We start from the raw sequence: 14180 nt of genomic DNA on the forward strand, positions 1-14180 counted from the left end.
TACTTGGGATCAAAAGTTCAGAGTAATGGTGAGTGTGGAAGAGAGGTGAAGAAGAGAGTACAGGCAGGACGGAGTGGGTGGAGAAGAGTGTCAGGAGTGATTTGTGACAGACTAGTACCAGTAAGAGTGAAAGGGAGGGTCTACAAGAGCGTAGTGAGACCAGCTATGTTATATGGGTTGGAGACTGTGGCATTGGCAAAAAGGCAGGAGTCAGCTTGACGTGGCAGAGTTGAAGATGTTAAGATTTGCACTGGGTGTGATGAGGATGGACAGGATTAGGAATAAGTATATTAAAGGGTCAGCCCAGGTTGGAAGGTTTGGAGACAAAGCCAAAGGGGCAAGATTACGTTGGTTTGGACATGTGCTGAGGAGGGATGCTGAGTATATTGGGAAAAAGATGCTAAGGATGAAGCTGCCAGGTAACAGGAAAAGAGGAAGGCCTAAGATGAGGTTTATGGATGTGGTGAGAGAGGGCATGCAGGTGGTTGGTGTGACAAAGCAAGATGCAGAGGACAGGAAGAAATGGAAACAGTTGATCTGCTGTGGCGACCCCTACCGAAAGAAGAAGAAGAGGAAGATCAGTTCAAAATCAACTATTGTTTCATTTTAAATGGTACATTAAAAGCCTTAAAAATCACCTTACCTTCTGTAAGCCATCCTAACCAAAGGGTAAAAAGACCACAGAGAGACAAATCTTCCAGAGCTTGTCTAAACTATCCTACCTTGGTTTATGATTTACTGTGAAGTTGACTGGTAAGAGAAGTGTTTTTCACTGTAGAAAGGAAGGGATAGTTTGTAGACAATAAGATTTACTTTGATTTATATTTAATTGTGTACATTATATTTTGTATTTATTTTATATTTTCTTTGTACCTTTAATTTTTACTGTTGGTTGTTAAAATGAATAGATTTTAGATAGGCAAGCTCTAGCCATCCCAGGGGGGGGGGTCTAGTCAGCTATAAATTCACACAGACTGCAGAGAGGACAATCCAGAGCTTATCTAAACAATCCTGTACCAAAACCTACATAGAAAAAATGTCCTGTTGTAAAAAAAAAAAAAAAAAAAAAAAAAAAAAAAATGAAACTTGTAGAGCATCCAAGCCTAGTTTTGGGTACACACATTTACACAGGATGGGTGTACATTTGTCAAGATCAGTAAAGAGAATTTATGCAGCAGATATTTTGCGATATTTGACAAACGCTAGGCACGATTTTTGCCAGGTCGAAAATTTAACAGTTCACAGCAACATTTGATGCATCTCTGATGGTTGTTAATGTTAGGAATATCAGTAATATTTTTTTAATTGGAAAATTTGCCACATTCACACAAGATTGATGTTACTGTTTGTGAAACATAGTTAAAGAGCAATGACTGAAAACCAGTTCTGTCAGGGTATAGATGTTTGTACTGTAACAGACATTATTACAAAAAATAAGGTGGAAGTGTTATGATAGGGATTAAAGATAGTTGTGACACCTATGATTATTACATGTTCAGTGATTGTCAGAATAAAGCCATCCCTGGGACATACAACAATTGTTGGAGTTTATAGACCGCCAGAGTCAAGTGCAGATGATGTAGAGGAATTTATACATTTCTTGCATGAAGCACAGAGAGGAGAATAAAAGCTGTGGACTTAAATTTACCAGAAACAGACTGGAATAATAATGATTTAACAACGTTCGTAAGGAAGTTACTCACAAAATATCTTTAGAAACAGCAATTGCTTCAGATTGTAAAAAAAAAAAACTACCAGGGAACGTAACAAACTAGACATTGTTTGCGTTCCTAAAGAAATTACTGTTTGCTCAAGTCAAGTTTTATCACTGTTGATGTACAGTGATCATGGGGGTATTGAGGTTAATTTGTTGCTAAATAATTCTGCCAAACTGAAATCTCAACCAATGCACACAAGGTTATTTAGATTATTTGGAAGCAAAACAGTCACGATGTTTAACTGGAGTGATGCATTCGGTGGAAAAACTGCAGTTGGAATGTGAAGAGTTTTAAAAGAGAAATTTGAGTGCAAACAAATCAAAAAACCGTCAGGGGGGATGGATTTCCATAAGAACAAAGATATCTGATTAAGATGAGAGACAAAATATAAGAAATAGAAGAGAGGTTGAACTACAACTTTGAAAACTGAAATAAACAAGCTGGACAAACAAATTAAGCATGCTGTGAGACAAGATCAAGAAAATGTTGAAGAAAATTTATATAAAGATATTGAGCAAAATAGGATTTTTTTTATAGATACATAAGATGTAGGAGGAGTAAAGACTTACAAATTGATAAAATGTGCAGATTCTAAAATGTATTCTCAGCTGCAACAGATTATAAATATACTTACAAAATGTTATGCAAAACAGTTTGGCTCCACAAAGAGGATGATATGTTGTCCTACTGACATCCAGGTAACCTCAGATACTGAAATCAAATTAGGTTATATTGAAAAAGAAGTATGCAAACTGGATCCAAACAAAGCTCAGGGAAGAGACAGAATTAGTAATAATGACCTGAGAACACTTCAGCAAGAACTTGGAGTACCATTGTATCTGTTATTCACTAGGTCATATAAATATGGATATATTCCTCAAGACTGGAGAAGTGCGCTTATTAAACCTGTTTTAAGGGAAAGGGGAGTAGGACAAACCCAGAGTCATATGCACCCTTAAGTCTACTTTCATGTTGTGGAAAAATAATGGAGAAGGTAATATTGGGTAAGTTTATTGTCAGAATTGGATAGGTTTTGACTTGGAAACCGTATATCACAATGTATATGTTGAAAATAGATCTATTACCACTTGTAACGCGATGTTGTATAACCGTCTAATAGCTATGATTGAAAAATTGTGCTATGATGTAATTTATGTAGGTTTAACTTCGGCATTTGACATGGTTGTACACAAAACAGTGATCGATAAATTAGAGCAACTTGGATATTCTTGATAAGATGGATAGCTGCATGGCTTACAAATAGGACATGGCAAGAATACAGCAACTGGACAAGTGAAATTCTTGGGTACAGTCAGGGTGTCCCACAGGGTTCTGTCTTAGGCCCTTACTTGTTTAGATTGCATCTTTCAGGCCAAACATTTTCATCTGAGGTGTTCTGCAGTCTATATGCAGATGGTCTGAAATTAGGTAAACTGATTATATGTGTTACAGATAACCCACGTCTGTAAAATAACTTGACTAAATTGACCATTTGGGCACAGGAGAATAATATGCTGATAAATACTTGAAAAACTAAGCATATGAGGTTTGGGGGAGAAAAACTGAAAGGTGAATATTTAATACAGCACACACTGATTGAAACTGTAGACTCATTTAAGGACCTGGGTATATGGGTAGATCCAGCTGTGAGTTTTTTGTTATCATATCAACCAATTGGTTAATGATTGTTATAGAGCTGTACGTTGTATAAAAAGATGTATAAAGTCTAGGAAATCAGAAATGATGAAGTCACTGTTTGTTAGTCACATCAAACCCAGACTTGAGTATGGAATAACAATATGGAAACCTTATAAGAAAACAAGCATGAGTAAACTGGAAAGAGTACAAGGGAAATATACCAAGGGCATCCGTGGATGTGAAAATTTAAGTTATGAAAGATTCTGAACTTGTATAGTGCCTCTTATAGATATCTAAGAGGAGATGTTATTCAGGTATATAGGACATTTATAGACAACTACCTCCGGAAATGTTTGGGGTTATCAAAAAGTAGTAGATAATCAGATATTCTATGTAGAAAATTATATAGGAATGAGAAGTGTACTAGTTGGTTTTCTGAGGGAACAGCTGATGCATGGAACAGACTAGCAAATTACGTTAAAGCGATTACTAGGTTAGATAGTTTTAAGAACAGCCTGGACACTTATTATGGGAACAAGTGATGTGAGAGTGTTCAATCTCGCCGTTTGTTCTTACACATGGGTTCGGAGCCGATCCTCGGCTCCGTGTCGGCCGCTTGCAAGCTCTGCATCGAGAAGAAGCTCGAGATCACCTAATACCCACAATCCCCCTCTGCCTTTACCTCAGATCTAGTTTGCCGCTGCAGCGTTCGCATCACTGGGTCGAGCTCGAGCACCTAAGATAAGATTAAGATATTTTTCTTGTATTTTTTCTGGGTACTTTTATCTTATAAGGTTATTTAGTGAATTTTTGTGTGTGTGTGGTAAGGTTGAGGGAATCTCGGTACCTTTAAGTTGTTAAAACTTATTTAGAGTTCTCTTCGGGGCCTACCAACCCTTTCTTGGAGTAGACAACCGGATTGACTAATATTACTGGATTTGACAATATTACAGGACTAGACTATTTTACTGGATTTGATTTTTTTCTCACTGTTGAGGTCGGCTCCGTCTTCGGTTCCTTCGACCCGTTCTTCCAAGCCCCTCTCCGACATCGATGTGGACCGTGTGGTGCAGAAATTATTGGAGCATACGGCCCTATCCAAACTTATATCGGTTTCAACCCAATTGGTGTCGAAACTTGAAGGCCTTCCATTATCTCCATCCCTTCCTCCTCCGAGACCTGTCCAGTCTTTGGAGCCGGAAGAGGTTGATTTACTGATTGTGGAGCCCTCGGTGCCAGAACCGTCCTTTTCTCGGTCGGCTCTGTTCACCTCGACTCCGTCGGATCCGGTACCGGAGTCTCGGAGCCGACGATCCATCCTTGGTTCCGGGGCCGAGAGTCGAACCGATGTTTCGGTTCCGACTCTTCTTCTCTGGGCCTCGGCGCGGATCGATTCGGCTCCGTCCTCGGGGTCGATGCCCTCGGTGCCTGTTTCGGGGATTCTTCCCATTTCTTCGGAACCGGGAGATTCCTCGACTCGGGACCCGGGGGCCTTCGATCTCATGAGGAAGGTGTTGTCTACCCAGACAACCACATCAGTAGAAGCAGCCTCTCCTCCCCATAAAGGACCGTTATCTTCCTCTGCACCAACGGCCACATCCAAGCGTCGAGCACCGGTGTCTCAGCCACCCCTGGAGGGTGCCCCCTCTTCCTCGGAGGCTTCTTCGGATGCTCCCCCCGAAGAAGTCCCTAGGAAAAGATTGTGTAAGAGGAGACGCTTAGATTCTCCACAAGAATCTTTGACATCCGATACTGACTTGGATGAGTCAGAAAGGTCCCCAAAGTCACCTTCAGAAGATGTCTCCTTTTCTGACATCTTGGAGATCCTAAAACAGAGAGGTGATTGGCAGTCCCTTCCCCCTTCTGAGGATGAGTCAGTCTTGCTGAAGGCATTCGGTGCTCGCCCTTCCTCCTCCTGGGTCACTCCGCCCTTCGATGAGTTAATGGAGTTGATTGCTCGAAGGGCGTGGGAGACACCTGACACGGTAGAACCAGTCCCTAGGAAGCCTAATAAGTACATCACTGCACCCCAAGACAAGGCTTACCTCACAAAGGGAGTTCCAGTGGACGCCATGGTGGTGGCAGCGGCCATGAAAAAGGAGATGTCGGAATCTTCCTCATCTGTCCATCCACCTAACAAAGATTCTAGGACTATGGACAGATACGGGAAGCGCATTTTTAGTTAAGCGGCTTTTTCTATGCGATCCCTGAACTATTTGACCCATTTTACACGTTTACAGAGGGATCTAATCAAAGAGCTGGGAGATACCCTCCAGGGTACTACAGATGCTGCGGTCTCAGAGAAAGTTACAGCACATCTCAATACCCTTACATCCATTGTTAACTCATCCATGAGGCTGATATCATACGCAGCCGAAGGATCGAGTAGGGCAGCAGCTTCAGCGATTGCTCTTCGCAGGCAATCCTAGATGCGCTTATGTTCATTTGCGGAAGCCTTCAAGTCTTCCTTTACTAACACCCCATTTGATGGTGCCACTCTCTTTGGCCCCAAAGTAAAGGAGACCCTTACCCGGTGTGAACAGGAGGGAAAGACTCTGTCTGCTGTCGGAGTCCGTTTTTCCACCCCTTCCAGACCGTACCCCAAAGGGCAACGTGGTGGGAAAATGTGGTTTCGAAAACCCCAAGGATCTTTCCCAGGCACACAGGGTGATGCTCCCTCTAGAGGCAGAGGAGGGGGCAGAGGTGGAAGACGCCACCCTGGCGGCAGAGGGGGTCCGCAAAACCAAGGTGACAGGGATACACCCCCTGGAAAACCTTTCCAGCACTCCTGAGAGGAGGCCCGACTGTCCTGCTCTGGAGGCAGTCGGGGGTCGCTTAGCTTTATACCCTCAGGCCTGGCAAAATATTACTACAGACAACTGGGTAAAAAGCGTTGTTACCAGAGGTTACAGAATACCATTCCTATCCACCCCCATTCCAAAGAAAACTCCCAGATGTACCGCCCCATCTGCGAGACCCAGCAGCTATAGAAATTTCAAAGCTGCTAGAAAAAAGAGTCATCCAACCAGTCCCAGTGGACCAAATGGGATTCGGAACTTACTCAAGGTTCTTTTTAGTTCCAAAGAAGACAGGGGACTGGAGGCCTATTCTGGACCTAAGCAACCTCAACACCTTTGTCAAGAAAGAAAAGTTCCGAATGGTCACGCTTCAATCGATCCTTCCATTCTTACAGAAGGACCACTGGATGTGCTCAATAGATCTGAAGGACGCATACTACCACATCAAAATGGCCAGGGCGTCCAGGGATCATTTGCGCTTCCGGCTGGGAGCCAGTCACTATCAGTTTCGAGCCCTGCCCTTTGGTCTGACCTCAGCCCCCAGGGTTTTCACCAAATGCATGGCAGTGGTGTAGCGTCTCATCTGAGATGCCTAGGATTCCAGGTGTTTCCGTATCTGGACGACTGGCTCCTTTCTGCCACCACCCGGCGTCAACTGATACAGGCCAGGGATTACACCCTACAACTTTGTGTTCACCTCGGAATTTCCGTAAATTTCGAAAAATCTTTACTACAGCCATCACAGCATATCTTATTCATAGGAGCGGAATTAGATACGCATCATTTAATTCTAAGGCTCCCTCCAGAAAGAATAGTCTCACTTCAAAGTCACATATCTCTCCTTCTGTCATCCAAAAAGTCCCCAGCAAAACTGGTTCTGAAGGTCTTGGGTCTCATGGCAGCTTCTCTCATTGCGATACCATTGGGAAGACTGCACATGAGAGTTCTACAATGGCTACTGTTTGCACAATGGTCGTTCCAACAGCTACCTCTGACACACGAAATTCTGATTACAAAAACATGCAAATCACACCTAACCTGGTGGCTTCAGACTTGCAACCTTTCCAGCGGAAGACCATTTATGCTACCCACGCCGTCAGCGATGATAACCACGGACGCTTCCCTGATAGGGTGGGGGGGCATCTTTCAGGGACAGACAGTCCAAGGCGAATGGACCAATTTGGAGTACAATCTGCACATCAATGTTCTGGAGTTGAGGGCAGTGTTTTTAGCGTTGCAACACTTTGCTCCCCTTCTTCCTCTAGGAACTATTGCAGTTCAGACAGACAACATGTCTGTAGTCTGGTACATAAACAAGCAAGGGGGAACCAGGTCTTATCAACTATGCAGAGAGGCCGTGAGAATTTGGCAATGGGCGGAGTCCACGGGTCGCTTTCTGATCGCAACGCACATCCCGGGGTCATCCAACGTCATAGCCGACAGGCTGAGCAGAGCAATTCTGTTACCTCACGAGTGGTCCCTCAAGCAGTCAATTGCGAAGACGATATTTCGCAAGTGGGGCCAGCCTTCCTGCGATCTCTTTGCGTCTCCAATGAACGCCAAATGCAGGAGCTACTTTGCCCTATTACCCCCTCCAGGGGAAGTCCCCAGGGACGCACTGGTGCACGATTGGCCCCGGGTCTCCTGTACGCTTTTCCTCCCTTTCCCCTGATTGCAAAGTTTCTACAGAAAGCCAACAACCTTCAGAGGACGATAATCCTCATTGCACCATTCTGGCCTTGTCAAATTTGGTTCCCCTTTCTATTGCAACACCGCATTCGGGGACCTTGGATTCTGGACCCAGAGCCAGATCTACTGACTCACTCGTCAGGAGTTCCTCACCCATCTCTCGAATCACTCCATCTAGCAGCTTGGCTGCTCCTTCCCTTCTAGCCAGGTCTGACTCTCTTACGCCGGCAGTTCAGAATATATTAGTGGCTTCTCATAAAGCTTCCACTACAAAGACCTACACCAGTAAATGGAAGCGTTTCATCTTCTGGGCGAATTCTCATCATTTGGACCCTGTTATAGCTCCGTTAAACAAGATTTTAGAGTTTTTGACAGAATTGTTCCATGAAGGAGCTTCTCCTGCCACTTTAAGAGTACAATTGGCTGCCATTTCCAACTTTCATGTGGAAGAATGTGGTGCGCCTGTTATGGCTCACAGACTTTGTAAGGCTTTTTTAAAAGGATCCTTTCATATTAGACCACCAGTGAGAACTCCTACATCTCCTTGGAATCTCAACCTCTTACTTTCTAAATTGATGTTGCCCCCTTTTGAGCCAGCCTCTGTTTGCCCATTGAAGTTTTTATCGTGGAAGACTCTCTTCTTGGTAGCCATTACATCTGCTAGGCGGGTGTCTGAGCTTCGGGCTCTTTCTATTAATAACACCCTTATTTGATTTTCCACTCTGACAGAGTTTCTCTTCATACTAATCCATCCTTTCTTCCCAAAGTTTGCTCTACCAATAACATTAATCAGTCCATTGAATTACCCACCTTTTTCAAAAATCACACTAATAAGTTAGAGTATATGTTGCACAAATTGGATGTCCACAGACAACTCAGGTTTTATTTGGATAGAACAAAAGATCACAGGAAATCTGATCAACTATTTGTAGCTTTTGCTGACAGCAGGAAAGGTGTAGCGGTTACTAAACGTACTCTTTCCAAATGGCTAACTGATTGTATCATATACGTTTATGAGTCTTCTAATCAAACCTTATCGGTCAAACCTAAAGGACATTCTACAAGATCAGTGTCTACATCCTTGGCTCACGCAGCTCGCCTACCATTAGACACGATTTGTGCAACTGCTACTTGGGCTAAACCGCATACATTTATCTCTCATTACAAAGTGGACAGGGTTTCTAGGGATAGGGCAACCTTTGGTTCCACTGTGCTCAAGAACGTTCTCCCGTGAGTTCCTCAGGATCATGAAGCTAGGGACGCTACCCATGTGTAAGAACAAACGGCGAGATTGAACACTCTCACATATAGAAGTTATGTCCTTACCATAATGTTCCATGTGGAGTGTTCATCTCGCCTTTGTTCTTACATTCCCACCCTCCCACCCTCAGGAAGAACGTTCGATTTGGTGCCTGGTCTGGAGTATTCTCCTACTGCATTTGCAGTAATTGTATTTGTATGATACACTTGTGTATATATATGTATATAGATGATCTTTGATTGTGTAAATTTTGGTATGAATGTGCTCTCTCTGGCTGCTGGTTTGCTTGCAAACTAGATCTGAGGTAAAGGCAGAGGGGGATTGTGGGTATTAGGTGATCTCGAGCTTCTTCTCGATGCAGAGCTTGCAAGCGGCCGACACGGAGCCGAGGATCGGCTCCGAACCCATGTGTAAGAACAAAGGCGAGATGAACACTCCACATGGAACGTTATGGTAAGGACATAACTTCTATTTTTGGTATATTGGCAAGCTAGAAGGGTATTAATGCTACTGAATTTGAAATATTTGTGTGTGTGTGTATATGTGTGTGTGTATGTGTATGTATGTGTGTGTATATATATATTTCACTGGTTAGTACTTTAGTAAAGATCCAAGGAATGTATGCAAATGACCCCTTAAGACATATCATTGTTTCATCTACATGGCTTCTGAATGAACATAACTTTTTTACCTTGCCAGCATTTTTGCCTTTTTTGTTTTCTTTGCTCATTTTAATTATAGTTTTGAAGTTTTAACTGAAAATGCATGTAATTGTTCACTGTAACTAAGCGTCAGTTGCAGCCACTGGGCACTATCCTACATTGTAATCCTAGCTCCTTTCTTGTGCTTCAAGTAACCTATTTTATAGCTACCTGCAGTCTCAGTACTAATGTAATCTTCCCTCATCCTGTACCACAGTTATAAGTTGCATCTTGTCCCAGACATCCTTCCCTTATACGTTTCTTTCAGCATGCATTCCCATATTTTCCCCCTGATGAACACTGTCCTGCATACGTACTTTATTTTGCATTAATTAATCCATGATTAGAAATTCTGTTGGATGGCTCTGTTGTGTTTCTGGTACCCATTGTTTCCTGCACTGTCAATGCCAAATAGCCATTGCACTGCCACCTTAGAGAACTGTTTTTATCCTCCTTTCATGTCATGTTTACTGGAAGCTAGTAAGTTAACTCTTAGACAGTATAACAAATTTTGTCAAAAATTAATTATTTTCTACCTTTGAATCCAATTGTATCATATGTGTAATGTATCTGAAAATTGTACAGATTATGTATCACAAGTCTGTTCCCTGTGAACATGCTAGAGCTGGTGTTGATTGTTTTGAATTTCAGTAATGCATTGTTGTTGGAGTTTTTTTCCATGGGCTTTCCCTGTAAATGAGCCTTGGTTAGTGGGAGCAGCCCGGCTCTTAACATAAATAGAAAGTCATATAACACAATGTCCATAGTCTGGCATAAAAACATGCATTTCATTTTGAATAAAAGCCTCTATCCAAGTGTTTTTGTCCCATTAACCACTTGCTACTGTTTTAGGAATGCATGTAATAGCCGCTCAGCTGCTGGGTTCTGGGGCCTCCATCAATGACACCATGTCTGATGGGCAGACACTACTACACATGGCGATACAACGGCAGGATAGTCAAAGCGCTCTCTTCCTGTTGGAACATCAGGCCGATATTAATATCGTAAACATGCAGTTTCCTCTAATATTGTATAGCAAATCTAGCAATGATGTTTCATAATTTTATGAACAAAGGTTGCACAAAGTCTTTGGCTCTTCCACTGCTATAATGGTTACTTAAGTATATGTCCTTTTTTCTTCTCAGTGGCTCAGATCTTTCTAAATCACATTGGCATCTTCGCAAGATGCATAGCAATAACAAATCTAGGCTGTAAAATACTAACACATAACCTAATAGACAGTAAATTGCAAGTTAATTAGAAAAACAGTAGTGATGTTTGGTAAGCATCGTACTAGAAGACAGGCAGTGCGTACTGCAAGTCTGTTATCACTTAAGCCAGCATCATAAAGCCCTGACTATAGCCCACACAACTGGGATTTGATTTACAGCTCTGGTGTCCAAGGAGCTGGCAAGGGAGGATTGTCAGGCACGCATGTCCCCAGTCGAGGCAGGGAAGATCAGGGGGAAGTTGCCCATGATGAAAGTGGAGCATTGGCTGAGTCATTTTAGAAGCACGATGATAACTCACTTGCTATTTCATCTGTGTGTGCAGATGGTGGGTGGAGGTGGGGATAGGGTATGGCATAACTTAAAAAAAACATGGTAGTATATAGGATGCTGCCTTGAGGTGTCGCATAATCTTCTCCAGCCCTGAACATGGTCGGAGAGAGTCCATGGGAAGTCTTGTTTGGTCGATCAAATGAATAGGGAGAGGCACTCAGCATAAACTTGATGGTTAACAGTGAGAAGGCCAAAAAAAATAAAGGGAAAAAAAAAGAAAAGTCTATTTCAGCACTTCAAGTTGTCTAATAGTAGTTAACAGGAAAATTCATAGGAATGTATATAAAGCAAAGGATTACCTTTTCCACAGACATAGACTTAATATTACAGTCCTTTCAAAAATCTGGAACATTCTACAAAGTAAAACAGCCGTTTCAATGTAAAGTGTCCTCCTGTCTAAATTGTTCCACAGTTCTCTACCTTTATTCTTTTTGTCTACACATGCTATAAATAATATGTAGAAAGCTTAACAAAGTGTCATGCTTTGTAAGTGGTATTATAGCTTGTTCACTTTTATTGGAGTGGCACAGTATCAAAGCATGACGTAACTAATATATATGTAGCTTATCTTTGCTTTTAAACTATTTCTTATATGACGTTTCTTGTATTAATCTGTCACAGCTGCTCTGTTTGCATCATCCATTTTGATGCCTATGAGTTTTACACTCTGAACTCTCATACTTACCTAAAACATCCATTCAGAAACATGTTACCGATCTTCTTAGGTTGAACTCTTGTCATTTCATATGCAAATAAATAAATTAAAGGCAGAGCCAGACATGTTTATTTTTAAAGCCTATAGCCTTTAGTACAAACTGTATGTCACATGCTTTGTCATGGAGTAAAATTATTATATTCAAAAGTCACAGTATTACCCTGGCCAGCTTTTTTTGGATTTCTAACCTATGTTACGTAAATGTAAACTTAATGAGACCTTACATTTTGCATACTTCATTTATCTGCTTTCTTTTCAGCAGCTGTTAATCTCAAAACATACTATCTTTAACCCTTGCTCTATTTAACTAGCTCCTAACTCTCACTGCCTAAATGCTTAACCTTTGCTAGAGTCACCTAACTGGTTCATACTACCTGTTTTTTTTTTTTTTTTTTTCCCCAAGGTCTAGAAATGGCAGCACTTCATTGTTAGAAATTCGTTTAATTTACATCATACTAGGTCAGTTCAGTATTCTAATTCTTTCCTTAACCTAGTATGGAAATGGTTTTATTCCACCCTTCAGCTATTAATTTATTTTATTTATTTATTAACATTTGTTTATCGGGAAAGTCCGACTTGGAACAAAGCCAATTTTCAGCATAGGCCCAGGAAGAAACACTCCAGATGCATGTCTTTATAACGGGGGAGGAAACTCGAGCACCCCGAGGTAACCCACACAAATGCAGGGAGGACATGCAGACTCGACACAGAAGGCACCCCAGCCAAGAATCGAACCGGAGAACCAATTGCTGTGAGGCGACAACGCTACCACTACACCACTGTGCCGTCATCTACTTTCTCACTTCCCCTCTGTAAGTCTGCTGTAGTTTATACCTAAACTGTAAAATAATGCTGAATGTTTAGATATGCATGACTTTTGCATATTGTAAATGCTGTATAGTGTACATAACATCGTGATCTGTTAAATTTTATATAATTCAGTGTTGTATAGTAGATTTTGTCATTAGATTATACTAATTGCCTGTGAAAAAGTATGCCCTGATGGATTTTTCCATTAATCAGACTAGTAAATAACTTGCTTTGTTTTATTCACCTATTTCTGGGTTTCTATGTTTACAAACATCTATTTTTACTTTTATCATCACTTCCCCATCCCTTCCTTGTTATACAGGTTAACTGAATTTTCTGTAAGATTTAAATGCATATATATTTTACATTGCTTTACTGCTTACGTTGTAGCTTAAATGTAATGTAATTAGGGTCCCCACCTATCTGGATTTCTTGTGGACTATTGGAAAATCAGTATGATTCTCCGGTAGTCTAGAAAGTACTCTACAACCCCCAATATTCTGTTTAGCTTAGAGTTTGTAAACAAGCAGGCTTTGACTGCCTTTTTTTCACAAAATGTGTCATAGTCAGATGTTATAAAAAGAAGAAAAAAAGACTAAAGGAGATGTTCCAATCTGGTGACATATTGATTTATGCCATAAAATGGGTGTTAAAGTAGGTGGAAAGGGGTTGGAACTGGATGAGGTCATGGGTGGTGCAAGGGCTATGGCTTTGGTCCATTTTTTTGCCATGGCGAAAGGTGACAACCCTAATCATAATTAAGGTACCTCTCTTTCCAGGCCTCTACTGACATTGTGAACAAAACCTTGCCCATACACAAAATAAGTAAATAAGAAATAAAAAAATGCAGGCCACTAAAAAAAACAAAAAAAAAATGCAATAAATGAAGCAATACTTTGTAAGTGCTTTCTTTTCTAAAATGAGACTTTATAAGTCTGAAGTATAGCACAGTTTAAGCGCTTTCATCCAGGTAAAGTGGACTTTATCAGAATAAGCTCCCATAAAAAATGAATCGGTTTATAATACCTGTAAGAGTCACATGATCCAAGACCTTCCCATTAGCTAGATATATTGACCAACAAGTAAAAGGGGTGGTGTGTAATGTTAAGTATCTTTACAAGGACTCATGAGACTTTTTATCTAAAATTTCTAAGGACTTGCATTCCGATGAGTTGATTTTTGCAAACTTTGACGTCCAGGACCTTTTTTCAGTCATTCCTCATGACGTTTGTCTTGAGTGGTTTTAGGAGTATGTGTTTTAATACTGATCTTGAACACAATTAAATCA

The 14180-nt window shown here is 41.3% G+C and overlaps 1 protein-coding gene across 1 annotated transcript in view; it reads left to right on the plus strand.

Moving 5' to 3' along the window:
* The window catches only part of ANKFY1 (ankyrin repeat and FYVE domain containing 1), a 1799901-nt gene that overhangs the window by 894642 nt on the left and 891079 nt on the right, over positions 1-14180 (plus strand). The window contains exon 18 of the mRNA XM_044082101.1: positions 10658-10809. Coding sequence (XP_043938036.1) covers positions 10658-10809 — 152 coding nt within the window. The remainder of the gene's footprint in view (positions 1-10657; positions 10810-14180) is intronic.

The sequence above is a fragment of the Protopterus annectens genome, chromosome 9.part0 (assembly GCF_019279795.1).
Source record: "Protopterus annectens isolate FY-2018-M chromosome 9.part0, PAN1.0, whole genome shotgun sequence".
In the NCBI taxonomy this organism is placed as follows: Eukaryota; Metazoa; Chordata; order Ceratodontiformes; family Protopteridae; genus Protopterus; species Protopterus annectens.